Raw genomic sequence first — 21761 nt, 5'->3', positions numbered from 1 at the left:
TTGTTAATCAACTCTGTACTCAGTTCCAACATCAACAGTTCTGATCTTGGAAAGTTGAAAACATTTCAGTGCTAGTTGTCCTAATTCACATGGCAGCTCCTTTGAACAGCTCAACTTGGAAATTTCACTGTTTTTGTGATAAAACACAAATGTCACCGAAACAAGAATCCAGTCAACATTTCTACATGTGGAAAACTCACAAGTCATCACCTAATTTGTCCCAATTCCACTCAGATTTTAGCATCTTTCAGCTCGATAATGTAGTTTCCATAGCTCTTGAGTTTGAGAGCTCGCTTTCTTTATCTGTCAGCAGCGGATGCTAAAACAAGCTACAAGAAACCGCAAGACTGCTCACACATTTCATACAATAGTTGTAGTTTTGTGCAGTTTTTCTCCTGTCATTTTCTCATTGTTAGTTTCAGATTTGGTCTTTTAAATGACTGTAATATTAGTCGGAATGTTAAAAATTATATTGCATTACAAACAACACTTTGTGTTGATAGTTAACTCACAGTCTTAAGAAAAAATCTGGTCCTTATGGTGTTTGTTGGAAAATTTTGCCACATGAACAAAGACTTTAAATAAATAAATACATTTAATGATATTTACTTTTATAATTACAAAATACTGATTTTTAGTCACTTTTTTTTCTCCCCTGAAAAGTGTAGTTTTATTTTTATTTCACTCACTCAGCTTACTGTTGTAATGTTGGCCCTGATATTTATTTTTTTGTCTGGTCACTGAGTCCTGCGACAACACAATGAGAAAATGAGCTTTAAATGCACTACTGAGATTGTTTACTACATTTAGTCGTTATTTTATTGTCAGTAGTCCTCAACTGTTTGAATTAATCTAACCAAGCGTTAGGTGATGGTTATGCTTGTAGCCAATGTTGTCTGAGGGATAGAGATGAGATTAAGGGTGTTCCTGATGGATATAATCCCCAACTAAACACTGAAAAGATTTGCTTATGTGCACAACAGCAACATCAGCCTCTTTAGACTTTTATTCCTCTTCATGCTCCTTGGAATTAGGTGAAGTTGTGTCCGAAACCTCATATTTGTATCTGCACAACAGCACAGCAGAAATTGGCTCTTGCAGAAAATTTCCCTGACAGTGTTCACAATGGCTGCTCTGTGAATAGGACTGATGGTGACTTAAATGCATGCTCTGTGCATGTTGATTGCTATTGTGACTGTTTTTTTTATCTTGTTGTATTGTGGATTCTCGATTGGTCAGAAAGTTTGATTATTGCCAGGCAGCTGCGTCTAACCTGACTAATCCAGCCTCCTTAACACACACGAGGAGCTTTCTTCCTGTTTTCTGGTGATTGGCTGCCAAAAGTCAAGTGATCTGTGGTGTGATAACATACTAAAACAACAAAACCTGTGTGTGAAGCATGGGGCTGATAGTGATCCATTGCGCTAGAGTAGTCTACACACTAATCAGTGTTAGCTGAAACATTAAACGTGGTTAGAGCAGACTGAATACGTATTTTTCTCCTCAGTATGTTGTTCTAGTGTCTCTGTGTTGGATTAAATCCTGCAGCCTTCTCAGTAGATTAAGTAAATTTGTCTAATTTATCTAAATTTCATGAAATGTCTCCATGCTTGTCTGAATGAGATGAGGAACAGATGGAGGCAGACCTGGTGGAAAAGATACCTGATGTGTAACAAAACAACTATTACTAATGACATTAAAGTCAAATGGAAAAAGGAAAACTAATACTAAACTAAACAAATGAACTAATAATAAGTAAGTAGTCAGATAGGAATAAAGGGTAAGAGAGAGGCAGACTAGCACTACCAGCTCCATGCTCTGCAGCCTGCCGTTCCTGGTCTGTTTTAAGGGAAAAGTCCTTACAAGATGGTGGGCCTTGTTTCACTGCAGCTTGCTGTAATTCGTAAGTAATCAGCCGTCATGCACCAATTGTGAAACAACTCCAGTAAATTAGCTTGGTTGTTAGTTATTCAGCGATTATCAAAAGATAAGTTAGCTGTTTAAATGTGTTTTAGGTCTTTTTTTTACACTATATTTCAACCTGTCGCCAAAACAGATTTGATGTGAGAGAATTTGCTGATAGTCTAATACAGTCAGATCATCAAAATCACTGATATTGGCTGATATGTGGGTGCATCCCTTGTGATAAGTCATGTATATGATTTCAAGGCTTTTTAAACAATGCTGCAGTGAAGCACGGCGTCCATCTTGTTTCCCTTCATATTGACAGACTAATGTTCCTGTGACCACAATTTTTCCCTCCCCATCCCTTTCTCCTTTTATCCGTCCCCATATCTCCTTCACTACCCACTTCCTTCCTTTACCCATCATTTTTCTGTCTCTTGACCTTGCTCTCCCTTTTTTAAACTCTCCTTCTACTCTGGCTTTTACTTCCTCTTTTCCTCTTCTCACATCTCTTACATCCCATGTTTTTTTTCCCCATCTTTCTGATTTTTCATCACTCACATTCATGTCATTCACTCTCCGCCTGCCTCCTACCCCCCCTATCCTCTTATACCCATCCTTTCCTCCCCCCTCCTCCCCCATTAGGACCATGATAAGACCCAAGAAGAGGTTCTGAAACACCAAGCTAGCATTAGCCAGCTAAAACGCTCCTTTATGGAAGCTCCACCTCCCTCTCCTCCTCAGCCCAACCAGTGGGAGAAACGGCTCACCTCCTCTCCTGCTACGATACGTTTGCAACAGCAACAAGTGGTACGTCTGTCTGGATGTTTTTGTCACTGCAAGACACATGAACTGCAGATAGTTTAGTCTACAACAATGGTGCAGGCGATGGAGCGTTATGCAGAGGATTTCAGTTGTGTTTTTTGCTGTAGAAACACAACATTGCAGTCCCCTTAGTAAGAAAAACTGCTTTGACCTTATTTTCTAATTCAAAGTTTTTTTCTTTTTGTTTTGGAGCTCAGTCTGTATCACTACACCCACTGCTTTCTTTTTATCGCTTATGTTTGAATGGGTTTTTTGGAGTGTACCAACTTTATGGCAGCAGATTTTTAATCTGCACTCTTTTACTTGGTGCCGTGGTGGTGTTTCCACAGCATGTTGATTATAGCTCATCCATCACTTAACGGTAACTTATGGGTGTTCCTTTGAAGAAAACTGACCAAACATCAATAACTGTTCATTCCCTCCCAGCAGGACTGATGTTACGTTGGAGTTTTGACAGCACATGGGTTTCTACTTCATTTCAGTTCTACTAAAAACCAATTTTCTCATTTCTGTCTGTTTCTAGTTTACTCTGTAATAGTGGTGTAACGATTCTTGAAATCCACAGATTTGAGCATAGTTTGTGCTTTTGGATCCCCGTTAGCTGACGTCATGAAAGAGTAGTAACTTCTTTCTCTTCTTTTGGCTTTTCTCAGGTCATCCTATATAAGATCTTATCTTCTAATATACTATCTAATCTAATCTATCTAATATTTGAATAGGTCTTAACATCCACAGTTTCACACACTTTACTAAGAATGTTGCTCAACAGCCATTTCCCATCCTATATTTACACATCCTTATAACAGCAGTGCAAAAACTGCTGTTACACATGCCAAAACAGTCATTTAAAAAGTCCTTTACTGTGAAGTTTGGCTAATATACACACAGGAAGCAGCTACTAGCTTAGCTACTCCTGTGGCTATGATAAGAAGTGACTTCTAGAACTGTTACACCTCTACTATGTAATCATAAAGCATTTCTTTGTACGTCTGTATGCTTTTGAGGATGATTTCTCTTCTTTTGGCTTTTCTCCTATATCAGATCTTATCGTCTATCTCATTTGTTCATGCTTCTGTGTGTCTTCTCTCTGTCCTTTTTATTGTGTGTTGCTGTAGAGTCTTGCAGAGGAGATAGCGTCAGTTCTTTTCAGTAGACAAACTGACATTGGACTTTATTCAACTGCTAAGGCTGCCTGCATTTTTCCTGAACCACCACTAGATGCTGTTAAAACTACAAGTTCAGCTGCTACTACTTCTTCCGCTGCTGTCTGCAGTTTTTCTGCACCACAAAGGCCTCTTGCAACCCTGTCTACTGCCCTCTCTGCCACTGAGGTGCTTCTGCTACTACCAAGCATTTAGGAGTCACTTTACTTTAATTCAAAAACATAAACTACTCAGGATTGTTGGTTAAAGGGGAAGTTAATACCACAATCAAATGTACATGTTTTTCCTAGGCTGTAGTGCTGTTTACTTTGTCTTGGCTGTGAAGATTTCTGCCCTCTTGAATATAATAGATCAACTGCACTTGGTTTGAGCTGCTCAACACACCAAAATTAAAAACTCATCTGTAATAATGACACATTTACTCACCTGGATGTGAACTCTATGAGCCATTTTCTTTATACCAAACTACACCTGCCAACCAAAGCAAGGTAGATGCTTCCTTCTGCACAGTGATATGGCTAGATAAAACTACAATCTAGAAGAAATGCATGTATTTTTGATTTTAGGGTCACCTGTACCTTTAACCAATCATCTTTCTGTTTAACTTGAGAGTAAACTGACGCTTTGTAATTCTTCAGGTATCTAAGGATGCCTGTCAGATGTGTTTACAAACTAAAGGGGTTTAAGATGCCCATAATGCCTGCTGTAGATGCCGGATGAATGGTAGCGATAATTAGTTTGTGACGGCTCCATTCATCCCAAAAGAACGGGCACACAATGGCTATGATGCATTTAATCTAAACCAGCTCACAGCTATGAATGGGTGCATGGCTTTTACGAATTTTTTTTTTTACATTTATTTTTCCTATTTTATTTTGCTGGTGATTGTAAATATGTGTGAATTTTATGCTAATGTACTAATCTGCTCCGTTTTATGATCTGTGCTTTAAAAATAAATATATTAAAAGCAGCAGGTATTGAAGCAGCAGCTTTCGTAATGTAAAAAGAAAAGCTGAAATGGCAGCCAAATAATGTGCTTGGTTAGTGGCTTTTTTAAAGGAGCTTTTAAAACTACACAAAAAGAGGTTTTCAAGTGAGGACTGAGTCCATTATGATGTCTTTTCGTGGTTGTCTCAAAGACACTGCTGACTTCAATACCACGCTTTTGCCTTTTTATGTATGTGAAGATAACCTTTTTTATTTATTGATGTGGTATTTTCTTTAATCCATCTTTCATCTTTTTGTTTTACCTTTTCTTTTTGGTTCTTTTATCCCGTCTCTTTTCCCTGCTTCAGGGAACCTTATGCTTTATGGGGGGTGCATGAAAAAACAGTCCACCAGGCACAGAATAAGAGACAATAGAAGTGAGGGGGATTGGGCACAAATAACAAAGGCAGCCCATTCCCACATGCTGTGATAACAGACATCTTAATAATGCTAACATTGATGGTGTGTGATTAATAATGTCATGCTAACTTCTCTGTCACGCAGGTCAGTGTGCCCCAAACAGAAGCAGCTACAGCTGATAACACGATCTCTGATACCAAAGAACCCGCAAAGGTGGTCCTGACCTTCTTCTATTAATTCCTCCAACCCCTCCATTCATGACAGTTTTTATCCATTACTTTCTTCATGCCTTCATTCATTTTCCACTTGCAGCTTAAATTTTCTGTTCCTGCTACACCCTTCATTATCTGTCCTCCCTTTCTTGTCTCTTTGTCAACAGTTCTTCATCTTCTTCTGTTTTGGTGTTACTTTATTATCATTTAACTTAATTTTTTCCCATTTATGTTCAATGATCATTTTATTCTTTTGTTTTCTTGTCTCCATGCGTTTGTTGTTGTGGTGTGTGTGCGCATGTGTGTTTGCGCGCCTCATTGCGTTTGTGTGTGTGTGTCTGTGAACCGGGTGTACATGCGTGCTTGTGTGTGTGTGTGTGTGTCTGTGTGTAGACAACCGAGGTTGAAATCGAGGAAACTGTTGTCGTCCAAGAGATTTCCAGAGCTCCCAAACCTGGACTTATCACGGTTGCAGCCAGTCCCCCTGCTGCTCCTTCTGCGGAGCAGGAAATGAGGGAACAGGAAGTGAAAGTTCAAGAGGAAGCGGTGGTAGTTGAGGAAGCAAAGCCGAGGAAGGAAGAGAGCATTTCATCTGAGAGCGAGAGTGAAGAAGAAGCAGAGTACCATCCATATCTCCCTGTGTCCATCTCTCACACACAAATACCTGAGGAGAAGGAAGAGGAAGAAGAGCAGGAGAAGCAAGAGGAAGATAAGACGGCAGAGCTACAGGTGTTGGCTTCAGATGCTTCTTCTCTTCCAGCTGAAGTCATCCAGCCTGCAGAAGAAACCAGTCGAGAAGTAGAGGAGTCCAGGAAGGAGGACGACACAGAGACAGAGAAGACGACGAATGCCGAGGAAGAGAAAGAAGTTGAGCGTGAGACTGAGGAGAGCACAGATGATCCGATGGTGACGCCCGATGAAGCTCCTAACGGCCTCACCCTGCCTGAGGAGGGTGTGACTGTAATGGATGCTCAAGCAGAGGAAGAGGAGGAGCCTAAAATGAACGGAGAGCCCTCGCTGATTGAAGCAGAGCCGCTGCCACAGGTTATTTGTTGCTCTGAGGTAAAGTCTTCACTGGGCCGAATGCGGAGCTTCCCGGGCCTTGATCCCTCTCCTGCCAACTATAGAAACACCAACTTTTTTCCTTCCCTGCTTTTGAGAGTGCCGGTTTCCCTCCTGCTTGTGTGAATATTTAAGCCCCATGTACATCCTCACACTCATCTCCATCCTAAGAAACTAAAAGCTTTTTATTAGTATGCTCAAAACTCCCGAAACCAAGGAGCAGGGCTTTAAAGTTACAATTCACCACCATTGTTTTGGTGTTCATATTGATTCACCTACATGAATATTTTCAGTCTTTATTTTAATTTACTATAAACATACATTTGACTTTCTTTCATATCTGCTGTTGTCAGATACCATTTATACCATTATCATGTCCCACGCAGTGTGGTGTGTTGCTACTTTTTTTTTAGTGTTGTGAAGTAAATGGGGCCTAAGTGGGAAATGCATGATGCTGTTAGGTGTGTTTTTGTTTTGTTTTCTTTATCTTTTTGCTTTGCATGCTGCATTTTGATATGTGCGTATCCTCCATGTGTTTGGCAGTGATGCTCTTCTTTCTGTTTAATTGGCGTGTTGTGGTCATCACAGTGACACTGTTGTGGAAATCATCATTGCCAACCACTCATCTTTGCACCTTGCTTTACATTACAGTAGCTGTTTGAGTCCCGCTTGTCTTATTGGCTCATGTTTTATGCACGTTGGTACAGTGTTAGGTTGCATGTGGACACCAAAGATATCTCCATAGTTGTCCTTCTGCTGTAGCTCTTATTACATTGCATTGACCAGATGTTGTCTTACTTGTGTTTCTCATGGTTTTGTCTGCATGGCTTTTGGAGCTCTTGCTTCTGTGCATGAGTTTTGCTGCAATGGCTCACATGTGCTGTTTACATCTACATGTACTGGTGTTTCCTGCACAAAAATATTTTCAAAATGATGATGATAGAAGCTGATTTTGAAGACAATTTTTTCAACTGCCTAGATAAAAATGTCTTTTTTCCCCATGTCTGCCTCAGGTTTAATATATTAACTCTCTTCCCTTCCCCCCCTCCTCACTCCTCTCTCTGCTCCCTCCCCAGCCGCCTGTGGTAAAGACAGAAATGGTGACTATATCAGACACGTTTGCAGCCCAGAAAACCGAGATAGCCACTAAAGAAGTGCCCATCGTACATACGGAAACCAAGACCATCACATACGAGGCGGCGCAGGTGCAAACACAAGAGAAAAAAAACCCGGAGAAGCTTGTTTAGTTTTTCCCCATGTGTGTCAGCATCTGTGGTTCATATTGTTTGTGTGAAATATTTAGACCGATCGTTGCTACGTCAGCATACTCCATGTTCCAAAGTGCTTCCTTTCTAGCTACAGTGCATGACGCCATCTTTTCATTCCTGCTCCTACAGGAAACGAGTTTTATTTAATTATTTATTTATTTATTTTAAACATCAGCTAATGATCTCTTTGTGTCTCTCTCAGTTGGATGGTAATGGTGATGGTGAGCCTGGGGTGTTGATGACTGCTCAGACAATCACCTCTGAATCTTTGTGTACTACAACAACCACACATATTACCAAGGTACGAACAGACGCACACCCCAAAACACACACACATGTTCATTTCTGTTGAGCCTTTGTCATTGTGACATAACATAATGAAATTATGTCCCCTATGTTAATTTAAATACTGTACTGCAGCCATTTCCAAACTGCCCAATTTGAAATGTGATGATCTTTTGTTGCAGACGCTAAAGGGCGGTCTATCAGAGACGAGGATTGAAAAACGCATCGTCATTACTGGAGACTGTGACATCGACCATGACCAGGTCAGTTTTCAGTGACACAGCCTTTCCCCTCTGCTTTGCCTCGTGTTCCAACAACTTGGCTCATGGGGTCTTTTCTTCCCACCAAACGTGGATGGTGGGAAAGTCTCTAAAGAGTCATCTTAGATAAATAAACCACATCCAAGTCCAAACTTGGCACCTTTTAATTTAAGATCCTTGTTCTGCAAATTGAATCATAAGGAAATAATTTTCTCTCATTTAGAAGATTTAAGGAATAGATGGATTTCTAGGACATGTCAGTCATGTTGCTTGCAGTCTTAATGCTACGTTTTATTTTTGAATCACTTATTTGATACAAGCCATCAGATCCACCCATCCTCTCCTGTGCCTTCTTCACCACATCTTTTGATGTATAAAATGTTGGCATACTGCTTTTTTTTAATTTTTCCTCCTGCAATGATTAATTTTACATACTATGTTTTTCTGTGATTGTCACATTTCCTCAGTGACAATCAGAGTACACAGTAAAATACACGCCGCACAAAGGAGATCACATCTCAGTTAGTCCAGTCCAGATGTATAGATATTGATCTTTTTTTAATGCTTTAAACTTGCTTCCTAAAGACCCCAGCAAAAGTAATTGATCCATTCTGCCAGCCCTAAGTTGAGCCATCTCTTAATTATACATGGCCCTGAGGTTGGCAATTTTTTGTACACTGTTTGCCAGATTCAGATACTTAAAAAGCAATACCAAAAGTCTCATTGTCTGTATTAGGGGTGTAGCGATACAGGCAGCACACCATTTGTTGAGAGTGTTTGCTAGCAGGTTGCCACAGTCTCCAGTAGATAACATGGAAAACTCCATGTGAGATCTTTTCACCTATGTGAATAGCTTCATGAGTGAACATGGGGAATTCATGTCAAACTGCATGTAGCCCTGAAATGTTTGGGACAGTAAATGTCTCTTTCGTCTCTTTGCATGCTCCTCCTTTTGTTTAAGTTGCCTGTCTGGTTTAATTCGCTGGATTTACACAAAAGCAACAGATTTGGATATCACTGAGATGGGTTTTATTTGAGTGAATTCTTCTTCTAAATGCATTTTACGTGATCTGAAGAAGTAAAATGGCACACTGACTGTAAATCCAGCACATATGTCTTTTTCTGTTTGCTTCTTCTTTTATTTTTCATTTAACTCCACCATTTCCCCCCGTCCTTCCCCCTCCACTGCCTGCTGTGCTCGGTGCTGCCACCGTGTGGTTGCCCCTTGGTACTGCAGGCACTGGCCCAGGCCATTAAGGAGGCCAAAGAGCAACATCCTGACATGTCTGTTACCAGAGTGGTGGTTCATAAAGAAACTGAGCTGGCTGAGGAGGATTGACTGAACTCAGGTAATGATAAAAATAGTAGCTTATCATCATCATTATTATTATTAATCTTTTTATATTTGGTGGGAAAAGGTTTATTTAGCAGTGCATATGGAGAAGCTGCTAAAGAAACCAGCTGCCATCACACATGCTGCAACAGTTGAAAAGAGAAAAAGGGAAAAGAGGCATTAGATTTTGGAAGGAGTACAAGGAGAACATTTTGATTAGAAAACCAGTGTCGTTTCATCATCGCCGTGCCCCAGGCTGATTACTCCCCCACCCCCTCCCCCTCTCTTTTTCCCAGAGCTGAAGGGCCCGTCGTGACTGTTTTTTCTCTGTCGAACGACCTTCATCACCCTACGACGATCGGCCTTGACTGACGGGAGAGGAGGAGGAGAAGAAGAGGAGCTTAAAGAACAGGGAGAGAAGGGTTTGACAAATGGACCGAAGTTGCCACTCTCTTCCTTTCTTATTGTCTGTGGTGCGATCTAAATCCCTCTCTGCAAAACCAAGAAAAAGAAAAAAATTCTCTCATTGTTTCTGAGGGAACAAAAAGAACCACTTTGTTAGCTTAACAATTGTAGCTTCTTTTTTTTTATAGTTGTGCTTTTTCTGTAACTGTTTTATAAACAGATGATAGCATGTCTGTCTTCTATCACAAAGATGAAACTAGGGATGCACTGATAACCAATCTGGATGAAACTGTATCCTTGCATTGATCATTTTGTACCAGTACCGATGACCTTCAGCTAAAGTTTCTTACAAAAACAGCAGGCTGAGATGCTGAAGTAGAGAAAGCTTTTTATCATAACAGTGAGGTTATGCACCTGTACTTGGGTTCCGGTGCATTGGCACAGAAAGGTAACTTGTTAAATTACAGCTCCCCCTCTTGCTTCATGGTGATGTAAATGGAGAGTAATATAATAGTTTATAAGGAGCATGAAGGAAACAGGGTGTCACAACTTGGTCTGCTCTTTTTTTTTTCTAATTAGTATAACACACTCACTCCCACATATTCACAGGTGAATGGTAGAAATGTTGCACCTCACATTATCACTTCTACTTCCTGATCATTAGAGAAGAGCGGGAGCTGTAACTTTAACATCTGCAGATCATCCAGGTCTTTTGGTTCTGTTATTTCATTTTTTTTCCTGTATAGTTATTATTCATCCACATTCCTTGTGTGTGACTAGCAGCCGAGTCCATTTTCAGTTCAATTCACTTTTTTTGCTAAACTGGAAGAAGAGACTGGTTTTGAACATTTTAAATAGGGTCGGCGAGCTTCAGTAGTAGTTCGAAAATGTAGGTGGAATAAATTCCATCAATTTTACAGTTTTAAATTCTTTTTAAGCTAAACTGAAGGTGGATTTGAACTGAAAATGACAACTTCTGCACAGTAAAAATGAAGGTTATCAATGGGAGCAGCTTTTCACTCCCCAGGCTCGTCCACTGTACGACACTAACCATTCCCGCTGGGCCTGAGGGGGAGCGAGGGAGACATAAACTGACTTTGGATTGGGAGACCGGAGCTATAAAGTGAAGGATAATTGGGAGAGTGCCCGATAAGTACCAGGGAATAAAAGAGAATTTGAATAATAATGCATGTTTTCTTGCATCCCACAGTGAAGTATTTTAATATTCTGAAGGCTTAATGCATAATGCAAAATTAATACTGCTATTTAAATTATTCAGAATGAGTTTTGTGCTCCAACTAGCACAGGTACCAAAATGAGAACGACTTGAAAGCAGCTCAGACTCAAATTAATGCAGTCTGCTAACTCTGCCAAGGAGCCCGTTTGCCGCCGTAGTTCAGCTCAGTTCATCGCCGGCTTCTTTTCATACCTGCTTGATATGATAGAACATGGGATTAAATTCAGCATGTCTTCACGCAGTTTTATCTTCCAGGAGTCTCGAGTGAGTCTAGGTAGGACGCTACCACGTCGATTGGTTTGAGAGCGTGTGGACTATCTCTGCTCATACAGCGCGTCGGGCTGCTTTGTAACTGTTTAACTACAGCTAAACGTTTCTCTGCATGTTTTTTTTGTTTTTTTTGGTTACATTTCATTCAGCCGATTTCCACATTGTTCACCACAAAAAAACGCAACGCTCTGAATCTGTCACCACACTTCAAACTGAGGCAAAAAAAAAAAAATTACAACGCACCAGCCAAAATGCAGCTTAAAGGGAAGTGTATCAGCGGGTTTGAAGTGCTCTTGAAACCCCCGAAATGGAAACTCATTATGTTTTATTCATTTTCTGTCCTTTTACTCTGCAAAAAAAAAAAAAAGAAAGTGAACTAAATTGTAGCTTTGTGTAAATATTGGGGGCATTAAATGTGCTAGGTGCTTGGTCTAATGCATTTACTTTGACACAGATTTTTAGCATAAGCAGCAAAAAGGCAAAGTCATGTTCTCCTGAAATTTAGCTGATTGTAAGTGAAGAAGTGCCACTGATTTATTATTACAAACATTCCACCTTAGACTGGTCTGGATTAATCTACGTCTCCAATCTTTGACTGGACGTGTTTTAAATGGGAGACAAAAGGATATTTTATTTCATTTTTAGAAATAAAAAAGGAAAAAACTGCTAATCAGCTTTTTAACTTGATGAGTAATCACTGCCCAATTTGACCCATTTTAAAACTTTTGTAGTTAAGCGTGCTCATCAGACTGAGAGCTGAAGCTTTTTTAAAATCGGGAAACGCAGGTCTGAGCTCTACTATGCAGTTAAATGACATTCCACGAGGGGGAAGCTTTAACCTCGAACCCTCTTGTAAAGAGACAAAGCAGCAGAAAAGCATTTTTTTTTTTCTTTATAAAAATGTAAACCGTGCAACACTAGGCAGCTTTGGAAGCTTTTGATGTTCCAAAAAAACAAACAAACAGAAAAAAAGCCTTTGGTAATATCACAGTGACCACATTTGTAGATTTTTCTTTTTCATAATTTCTCGTTTTTTCTCTGTAATCTAGTTGTTTAAAGGTGGGATTTCTTGTTCCCCCTCCATCTTGCATATTTGTAAAATTGTTGCAGTGTTGTTGTTTTTTTTTGAAAACCACTACAAATGAAAATTTCTGCCACTGTTTTCCTTTTTGTACGTTTAGCCCCAGCTTTAACCGCTTTTCCGGGTTCTTCTGGGCTCTCTTAACCAATCACATGAGCTTTGAGGCTGCGGAATCGGATTTTCCCAAATGCGTCATGTTACGCTAGGTTACACCAAGAAAAGTTTTACCAACCTCTACGCCTGTGAATCCACATCAGAGAGCATTAAATCCACATGGTGTTATAGCAGATTATAATTGGAGGATCCTCTGAACACTTAAATCTCAGGCTTTGTTTCACACTCTGGAGAAACGGGAAACCAGCACAGTTTTTATATTTTATTAATAAAATAAAACTCACACATACAATGGAAACCTTAAAGAAACTCATTTTGGAAAACCTACCAGCTGCCTCATTGCTCTCTGTTAGCTAACCAGTGATCACCAGTAGGGTTTTTCTGTCTAGCAGCTTAAATGTCTTGTATCTCCCCCCACACAGCCACTCCTCCCCCCCTGTGTAACACTGTTTAAATAAAGGATTGTTATACTCGCTTCATTTCCTCATTCATTTCCTTGGAAGTGTGATTGAAAATGTGTGCAGCATATTTATTAGACATAATACCTAAAAGTTAAATCCATGTGTAAATTATGCTTTTCAATTCATGTCAGTCGGGTGAGGCAGACGACGTTGGTGTTCATGGGTTGTTAGCTTATTATTTCCTTACACTCTTCAATGTCCAGCATGATATGGCCCCTCAGGAGAGAGCACATGTCATATACAGAGTGTGTTCCTTCATTTGTGTTAAAATGTGTCTGTTCATGACTGTCAGGTGCAGAAATGAGATCCAGCATTTCTTCTGTGCCGTCCTCTGTGCACATGCCTGTGGGTGGCGCTGGTGGAGCTTCTGTCCTGCGCTAGCTTCAACAGATCAGCGTCAGCTGTGGATGAAAGAGTAGAGATGAAGACTAAAAACGGAAGAAAACTGGAATATTTTGAGCTCCATGTGTAATATTTTAGTCTTTTTAACATTTACTATTGTAACTACATTAAAGTTTAATTTTGTTATATATATATATATATGCTATATTTTATATAAGTTTTATATATTCCACTTTGAATTAATTTAGACATCTATTTTCATCAGTTTAAATCTTGGTGCCACAGGCTTGTCATTTCAGTTCTGCGTGGGGAGATGGTGTTTGTTAACAGTCTGAATGGCCGAGGGGAAGAAGCTGTTAGTGAGTCTGGAGGTGTGGGACCTGATTGACCCGAGGCACCGACCAGAGGGCAGCAGGGCAAATGGGTGGTGGGTGGGGTGCAAATGGTCACCTGTGATGGCCCTAGTTGTCCTGAGACAGGAGGATTTAGGGATAGCCTCCAGGGGTGGCAGAGGGTAGTAGATGATTTTTTGGGCAGTGTTAAATTACCCTTTGCGCAGCCTTTTTTTCCCCTCAGTTATCAACCCTGCGTACCAAATACCCAGGCAGGATAGGAGGGCACGCTCTCCATTCAAGCGAGGTAGAAGGCCGGCAGCAGCTTGTGGTCCAGGTTGTTCTTTCTAAGGACATGGAGGAAGTGCAGCAGCTGTTGGCCCTTCTCTACTAGAACATTGGTGTTGTGGGTCCAGGTGAGATCAGTGGAGATGTGGGTGCCCAGAAACCTGAAGGTGGAGACATATTCCACCTGTTCTCCATTTATAATGAGAGGGGAGTGGAGCTCTCTGCGCCTCTACTACTAGTTCTTTTGTTTTAAGGACGTTCAGCTTCAGCACCAGCAGGGCAAGTACTCAAGTATAGTAGGCTCTACTTAAAAAATGCTCAGTTGGTGTTAAGAGGCCCAAACTGTGCCACAAAAATATCCCCTACATCATTAGGGGGCTGGATGGCTTTATGCTTTTATGTTGTTTATGCCAGATTCTGACACTAACATCAAGATGTTGAGTGACTCATGAACAAATGATTTTCCATTATTATTAATTTTTGTTGAGCCCAGGCAAATTATAGCCTCAGTTTCCTGTTTTTATTTGACTGGATTGGCCACCAGTGTGGTCTTCTGCTGCTGGTGCCCACCTGCTTTAAAGTGTGATGTGCCGTGTGTTCAGAGATGCTCTTCTGCATACCTTGGTTGTAACCAGTGGCTATTTGAGTTTATGTTGCTTGAAGCAGTCTGACCAGTCTTCTGTAACAACAACAAGGCATTTTCACCCAGGAAACTGACGCTCACTGCCACTTTCCTTTTTTTTTGTTTTTCTCTTTTAGCATTGCTGGTACCTTGTGTGACCTGCCAGTTCCATTGGCACTAATTCACCCCCATACCATTTCAGATGCAGGCTTTTGAACTGTGTGCTGATAACAATTCAGCACTCAACAGTTCACCTCTTTATGCAGTGTCCATGTTTTCCAAAAAGAATTTCAAACTTTGAGCACAGAACAGTTTTTCCTCTCTGTCTCAGTCCAGCGTTTATGTTCACATATGGCTTCATCTTTGCTTTAACCTGCATTTGTGGATGGCACAGTATTCACAGACAGTGATTACCGGAAGTGTTCCTGGGCCCATGAAGTAGTTTCCATGCCCGAATCATGTCTGTTTTTAACACAGTGATGGCAATTAACCTAATTAGTCGCAAAATGTTCCTCCGGCTGTTTCTTTTACTTTTCCAGCCTTTTGTTGCACTTTCCCCAACTTTGACACACATTACTGCCATGAAATTCAAAATGAGCTAATATTTTTCATCAAATAGTAAAATGTCTGTAAAACTCTTTCTACTGTTGTGATTTGTCATCTAGAACACAGACCCAGATTTGTTTCTCACCAACATAAATAGAAGCTTTGTGTAATTTGAGCACCACTGACAAACAGTATGTGTTTGATTACCTGTAAATGATTATAATTAGCATCCGAATAAACAGCAGACAATGTAAAATCACTAAAAATTGCACACTTTCTTGCTTTGATGCCCAATCACGCCCAGCAGTCATTCCCACCATGGTTGTAAATCTTTTAAAAACAGGTCACAATAGAATCAGATTTTCTCAATAAGCAGCTGGAGTTCCCCATGATTGATTTTTCTACACATGAATAATCTTTTTTATTAATATATCCACTTTGAACCGGAGCAGATGGTGAAAGCGCAGCCATGATCATAACAGGATGTGTGCACATGTCTGTGTTTTATGGCCGCAAAAAGAACAAAGGGGTCAGATTTAGCCGGCAAAAGCAGCACCTGTTACCTGAGCACACACGTATAGATGAAGGAAAAGGCATGTTTCCAGGTTTTTCATGTGTTGAGTACTCTAAAGCCTGTGGCAGTCCTCTCTCACTACACCTCCACAAAAACCAGGCCAGTGTAACTAATTGTCAGAGTGTAGTTTAGTTTGGGTTCTTTGTTGTTTACCTGTGGGCCACGTGAGTTGTAATATGCTGTTCAAATAATACTATGAGTGAGTATGAGAAATACCCACCCTGTCTGAGTTTCCAACTGAGGAGGATGATCAGTGCTAGCAGGAGGAGAGAGACAGACAAGAAGAGCATCAGTCCAAACAGCCACACTGGAAAAAAGCTGCCTGCATCACTGTTTGACATCGTGATGCTCCCCTGCAGGAACAGAGCCAGATCAGCCCAGGGGGAAGTCAGCACAGCCATGTTAGTCCTGAGAAGCAACACAGAAACGGGGAGAACGTCAGGTCTGCTGTGGCGATATGATCACAGAACACATCAACGTGAGTACTTTAATGTGTGGGACAACGACAGGTCAGTTTTAGGTTAAATAACAAATGAGTAACAGTAGTGGTGATTTCTTTTCTTTCAGTGAAAGCCCAAAATATCTTTGGTCTGCAGCTGCTTTTGTAGTAGCATTTACTGTACAAGAAACGTACACTAGCAAGTACCAACTTAACCCCCCCCCCCCACACCTCGCCTCTCCCTGAGCCTGGTTCTGCTGGAGGTTTCTTCCTGTTAAAAGGGAGTTTTTCCTTCCCACTGTCGCCAAAGTGCTTGCTCATAGCGGATTATGTGATTTTTGGGGTTTTCTTTGTTTTATTATTGTAGGGTCTACCTTGCAATATAAAGAAAATATAATTCAAATAAAATTGAATTGAAAATAGAACTTTATTTTCAAAATTACAATTGCCTGGCAATTATTTCATGGTTCAGGCCTTAAAGGGTTAATAAAAGCAGACTATTTTTAGTTGCCATGGGTGTGTATGGCAATCAAAGGTTGGAATAAACACCAGACATCAAATAAGAAACATGTTTTCCAGATTTCTTTTACATCAATTTCTCAGTACAACCATTCTGTGTGTAGTTTTTGGTTCTGGTTGATTGGTTTTAGTCAAGGGTGGAATTGATCATCTCTTTATTGAAAGTAAATAAACCCATGATCTCAGAACATACACAACCAGAGTAGCTGTCCCTTTGGATCAGATTCAGAATAAACTGTACTGTCATTGTGCCGTATGGTTAAAAACTACAACACAACGAAAAGGAACACATCAGGGATCAGCATTTAGTCCTGATATGTTTCCTTTTGAACTTGCCTAGGACATGCTGTGTGCTCATCAGAGGCAGCCACAATCAATGACCATTGCACAGCTGCAGGCTGCACTCATCCAGGAATGGAGATCTGGACACTACACAGATGGGTGATTGCTTAAATGTGTATTTCTATATGATTAGAAGTGTATAAACTGTGACAATGCAACACTCCAGACTTGCAGCAATGTTGCTTCCATGCTTGGTGTTAAAGCCTCTATAGTCTAAATTATGGATAATCCTTTCCAGTCATGACATTTATATATTTTGTGTTTCAAACCCTGGTTTTGATACAAAGTTTAGAATGATATTTATTTAAAATAATAATTCCCTGCAGGTTCAGCTGAGTAAGAATTAAACCTTGCTGAGACTTGAATCATAGTTTTCATCCCTTTCAAGTGGCCTTGTCGGTCTCAGTGCAGGTTATGAAATTATAATCGTAACATGTAATCTATTGTTCGAGTTCCTTCGCACGTGTTTTCCCTCATTCACATGAACACGTGCTTTTATGGATTCACTTGTGTCCATGTACACACAGTGCATTTGGAAAATATTCACAGTGCAGAGTTGTTACTTTTTTTTAAGAAAGTATTGAGGGAAGGCTGCGACAGCTTATGTACACGTTATAAAGTTGTTTTATTTTTAATGAAATTGCAGTTTAAAGCTATTTTTTTTTTTTCCACTTTCTCACTATGGGGTGAAATTAAAAATAAATCTGTTTTGGAAGAAGGCTGTAACATGACAAAATGTGGTCATGTGAGGTGCTATGAGTACTTTCCAGATGCGCTCTAAGTGGCATGTTCCCAAAAGCTCTGTATTAGGAGCAAGACTGCTCGATCTCGGTCGTTGTTTAGATTAAAATACAAAAGTTCACGGCAGTTTCACCACTTTTTTTTTTCAAAAGCTCAATTTTCTTGGTTGCCTGGGTGACATGTCCCCTCAGAGAAGTGTTGAAAACATACACGATGCAAGCACGAAATGTACTTCCACTTAAAGTACTTTGCAATGTTTCATAACCTTGTTGACATAAAAGAACCAGACAGTTCATGTCCACGGACAAATAGCTTGCACATTTGTGACTGCTTCACACTTTGACCATGAAACCATGTGCTCATTTTGTCCATATGAACGTTTACAGTCAGTACAGATAAAGCAGAAACATGAATCACACTCACAGTTATCATTAACACTACGACCAAATCTACTTACGGTTTTTAGGCCCCAGAAATGCAGGTTTGAAGGCCTTTAGGTGGAAATGACCTACAGATGTTCTCCAGATATTAATGAGTTTTGTCCTTCCTGATGTTAAGCTGTCCTTTAAAGAAATCAGTCGGTTGCCACTGACGCTGCTGAGGTTATGCAGGAAAAATAAATCTCATGTTTTTATTTCCACAGTGAGAAAATGAGCACTGAAGTCCAGTTCTGTGTTTCTTCTTTTTAGTGTGTTTGCTTCCTGTGTTTCTCTGTTCCCGACTCACTTTGATTGGGAGAAACAGCACTGCTGTTGACAATGTGAACTTTGTTCTGTTTCAACAGTCAAACCGTGTGATTAGTAAGATTAGTTTTACTGGACCGTGTGTGTGTGTGTGTGTGTGTGTGTTTAGTAAGAGGATTGGTGCATGTTACTGAATGCTCTGGTGTCCTTAAACCATTTAAATCTGGGAAATAGATTTACATGTTATGCTTCTGTGCTTGTTTGTGTGCACTGTGGCTTTCTGCAGTGTTTTGATCATTGAACCTTAGACCTTTGTGCTTACTGCGTCATAAAAAAAAAAACTCACAACACATGCAGTTTTTCAGCTGTTCTCTTATCTCTTTTGCCTCTCTCTGCTTTGTCTTCACCAACAAACACTGATGCTGTTTTGGTTGATGGCATCATTGATTAGTTTTGAACAAGCACTAATAACCGTAATCTGGACTATATCACAACAACATATCATCCATCCATCCATTCTCTTCAGCGAATCCTTATGAAGATTGTGGTGGTGTAGCGTCTCAAACAGGCTCTAGAGTGCTGGGCAGTGAGCATGGGGCCTACTAGAGGATGTTGGGTCCTGCGGCCACCCTCATGGAGTCTGTTTCTGATGGTTGCTCAGAGACTTTCACACCAGTGGCCTGCTGACCATGCCACTAAATCACAAAGAATGCCGTACTGAATCAGACAGTTTGCATTAAAATGCAGAGATACATGGCATGCATATGCAATCTGCATAGGCGATCGTGGCTCAAGAGTTGGCAGTTTGTCTTGTAATCATAAGGTTGCCGGTTCGAGCCCCAGCTCAGACAGTCTTGGTCGTTGTGTCCTTGGGCAAGACACTTCACCCGTTGCCTACTGGTGGTGGTCAGAGGGCCCGGTGGCGCTGGTGTCCAGCAGCCTCGCCTCTGTCAGTGCGCCCCAGGGCAGCTGTGGCTACAATGTAGCTTGCCATCACCAGTGTGTGAATGACTTTATGTAGTATAAAGCGCTTTGGGGTCCTTAGGGACTAAGTAAAGCGCTATACAAATACCGGCCATTTACCATCTGTGTAGGTTCTCGGTCATCCAGGTCATGGTAGTCTAAGGATCTTGAAAAGAAAGTAGCTGGACTTCTATAAAATTGTGTATTTTTCTGTTCTGTGTCCTGTGTACTGTTTGTTTGTATATGTGTCTTTTTGGCTGCTGTTACAACCAAATTTCCCCTTGTGGGACAATTAAAGGATTATTCTATTCTATTCTATAAGATGTTTCATTTCTTATTTTACCCAGCCACAGAGATATACAATATATCTCCATAATCAGTCACAGGCACAAGTTTTTTTTGGTTTTTTTTCTTGGCTCACAGGTCACACTACACTCACCACAAACTTTATTGGGTACACCTATTCCACTGCTCGATCACACAAATATATAATCAGCCAGTCACATGGCAGCCACCCAGTGTATTTAGGCATGTAGACATGGTCAAAAAAAAACACTGAAGTTCAAACTGAGCAACAAATTGGTGGAAGAAAGGCGATTTTGTTTAGTCTGACACGGCTCTGCCACATGGTTGGCGGCAGACAGACTGGTCTGAGTATTTCATAAACTGCTGATCTACAGGGATTGCCCCACACAAATATCTCTAGGGTTTACAGAGAACGGTCTGAAAAAAAAGATCCAGTTATTGGCAGTTTCCTGTGTCAAAATACCTTGTTGGTGTCAGAGGATAGATGGCTTTGAGCTGATAGGAAGGGAACAGTAACTCAAATAACCACTCATTACAACCAAGGTCTGCAGAAGAGCATCTGTGATTGTACAAAACATTAAACCTTGCAGCAGATGAGCTATTGCAGCAGACGACCACACTGGCTACACTTCTCAGCCAAGAACAGGAAACTGAGGCTATAACTCATCCAGTCTCAAAAAAATTGGATAATTCAAGATTATCCATGTCACTTAGCTCGGGTTTCTTTAAGTTTCTTGAACATGATCTCAATCCAATAGAGCACCTTTGGGATGTGGTGGAATGGAGGGAGCTCTTGTAGGATGTTCATGGTCTGTAGTAGTCAGTATCCAAAGTGGTCTAAGAAAGGAAGAGTGGTGAACCAGTGACAGGGTCATGGAGCAAAGTTGGCCCCTGTGGTCCGATCCAACAGACGAGCTACTGTAACTCAAATCGCCTAAGAAGGTAATGCTGGTTCTGATAGAAAGGCAAGAAAATACACAGTGCATCACTGTTTGTTGCTGTTTGGGCACCAAAAGGAGGAGCAACACAATATTAGGCAGGTGGTCATAATGTTATGCCGAGTGGTGTATCCTTGCTTGTATGTGACGAAGTTTAAGTATCTTTGTCCTTTTTGCAGTTTGACACTCTGCTTCCAGTCTCCCCATCACACATTTAAACAGAACATTGCTTTCAGGCTTTTGGGTGAAATCACAGACACAATCTGGCTACAGCCAGTAAGAACTCTGGTTAACTGTGTGATGCTGTCATCAGATCAATATAACTGATTAAGTTTGTTTTCCACCCTCTGACTAATCAGTGCAAAGATTTCTTTTTGGAGCTGGCTTGTGAAAGAAGGGCGGAGGGTGTGGCGTCTTCAAAGTTTGTATAGTGTTCTGTTTTTTTCTGGTAGTTTGATGCATGTATCATGCATGGATGTATACATACATGTTTAATTAAATTAGCCAAATGAAAAACTCAAATGGAGAAACAAAAAAAGAACGCAAAAGTTACATTCATTATTTAGATATGGCTGATAAAACATTAACGTGGTTCTTGTGAGAAGAGGAAGTGAAACTATGTTTTATAATCTGTTGAAAAATCTCCTGAAAGCAGCCATAACCCTGGCTAAACATTTCCTCCCTCGACACGCAGGAGGAATTTTGGGCCATTTTGCCATTTCCTCTGGACTGAGACAAGCAACAGAAAAGAAGAAAAAGAAGGGTTGTTTTTTTTCAGCACCACTGTTCCTGCCAAACTAACCAGCCCTTCAGTCAGTCTTGTTTCTTTCTCATTGTCTCTTATTTTCTCTTGTGTGCTGCTGCTGACAAAGTGAGTGTAGATAAAATTCTGAAATGA

At 40.5% G+C, this 21761-nt stretch overlaps 1 protein-coding gene and 1 long non-coding RNA gene across 8 annotated transcripts in view; one reads left to right on the top strand and one right to left on the bottom strand.

The window, feature by feature from the left end:
• Positions 1-13241, top strand: part of epb41l2 (erythrocyte membrane protein band 4.1 like 2) — a 54103-nt gene extending 40862 nt beyond the window's left edge. For 6 of the 7 annotated variants that reach the window (XM_039599471.1, XM_031755188.2, XM_031755185.2 and 3 more), the window contains 8 exons: positions 2551-2715; positions 5385-5453; positions 5846-6514; positions 7591-7719; positions 7985-8083; positions 8250-8330; positions 9565-9676; positions 9957-13241. In XM_039599471.1, the coding sequence (XP_039455405.1) occupies positions 2551-2715; positions 5385-5453; positions 5846-6514; positions 7591-7719; positions 7985-8083; positions 8250-8330; positions 9565-9666 (1314 nt within the window). In that variant the 3' untranslated portion in view covers positions 9667-9676; positions 9957-13241. The remainder of the gene's footprint in view (positions 1-2550; positions 2716-5384; positions 5454-5845; positions 6515-7590; positions 7720-7984; positions 8084-8249; positions 8331-9564; positions 9677-9956) is intronic. The other variant, XM_031755191.2, reaches the window with a different exon arrangement.
• Positions 11926-18778, bottom strand: LOC116332288. The gene is made up of 3 exons (XR_004200378.2): positions 18431-18778; positions 16153-16340; positions 11926-13629 (listed from the first exon to the last, which is right to left on the bottom strand). It is a non-coding gene; the product is annotated as an uncharacterized LOC116332288 (long non-coding RNA).
• Between the last annotated feature and the right edge of the window lie 2983 nt (positions 18779-21761).

This window comes from Oreochromis aureus, linkage group 15 (assembly GCF_013358895.1).
Source record: "Oreochromis aureus strain Israel breed Guangdong linkage group 15, ZZ_aureus, whole genome shotgun sequence".
Classification (NCBI taxonomy): Eukaryota; Metazoa; Chordata; class Actinopteri; order Cichliformes; family Cichlidae; genus Oreochromis; species Oreochromis aureus.
Note: the sequence above shows the minus strand (reverse complement) of the source record. Positions and strands in the feature narration are given on the sequence as shown.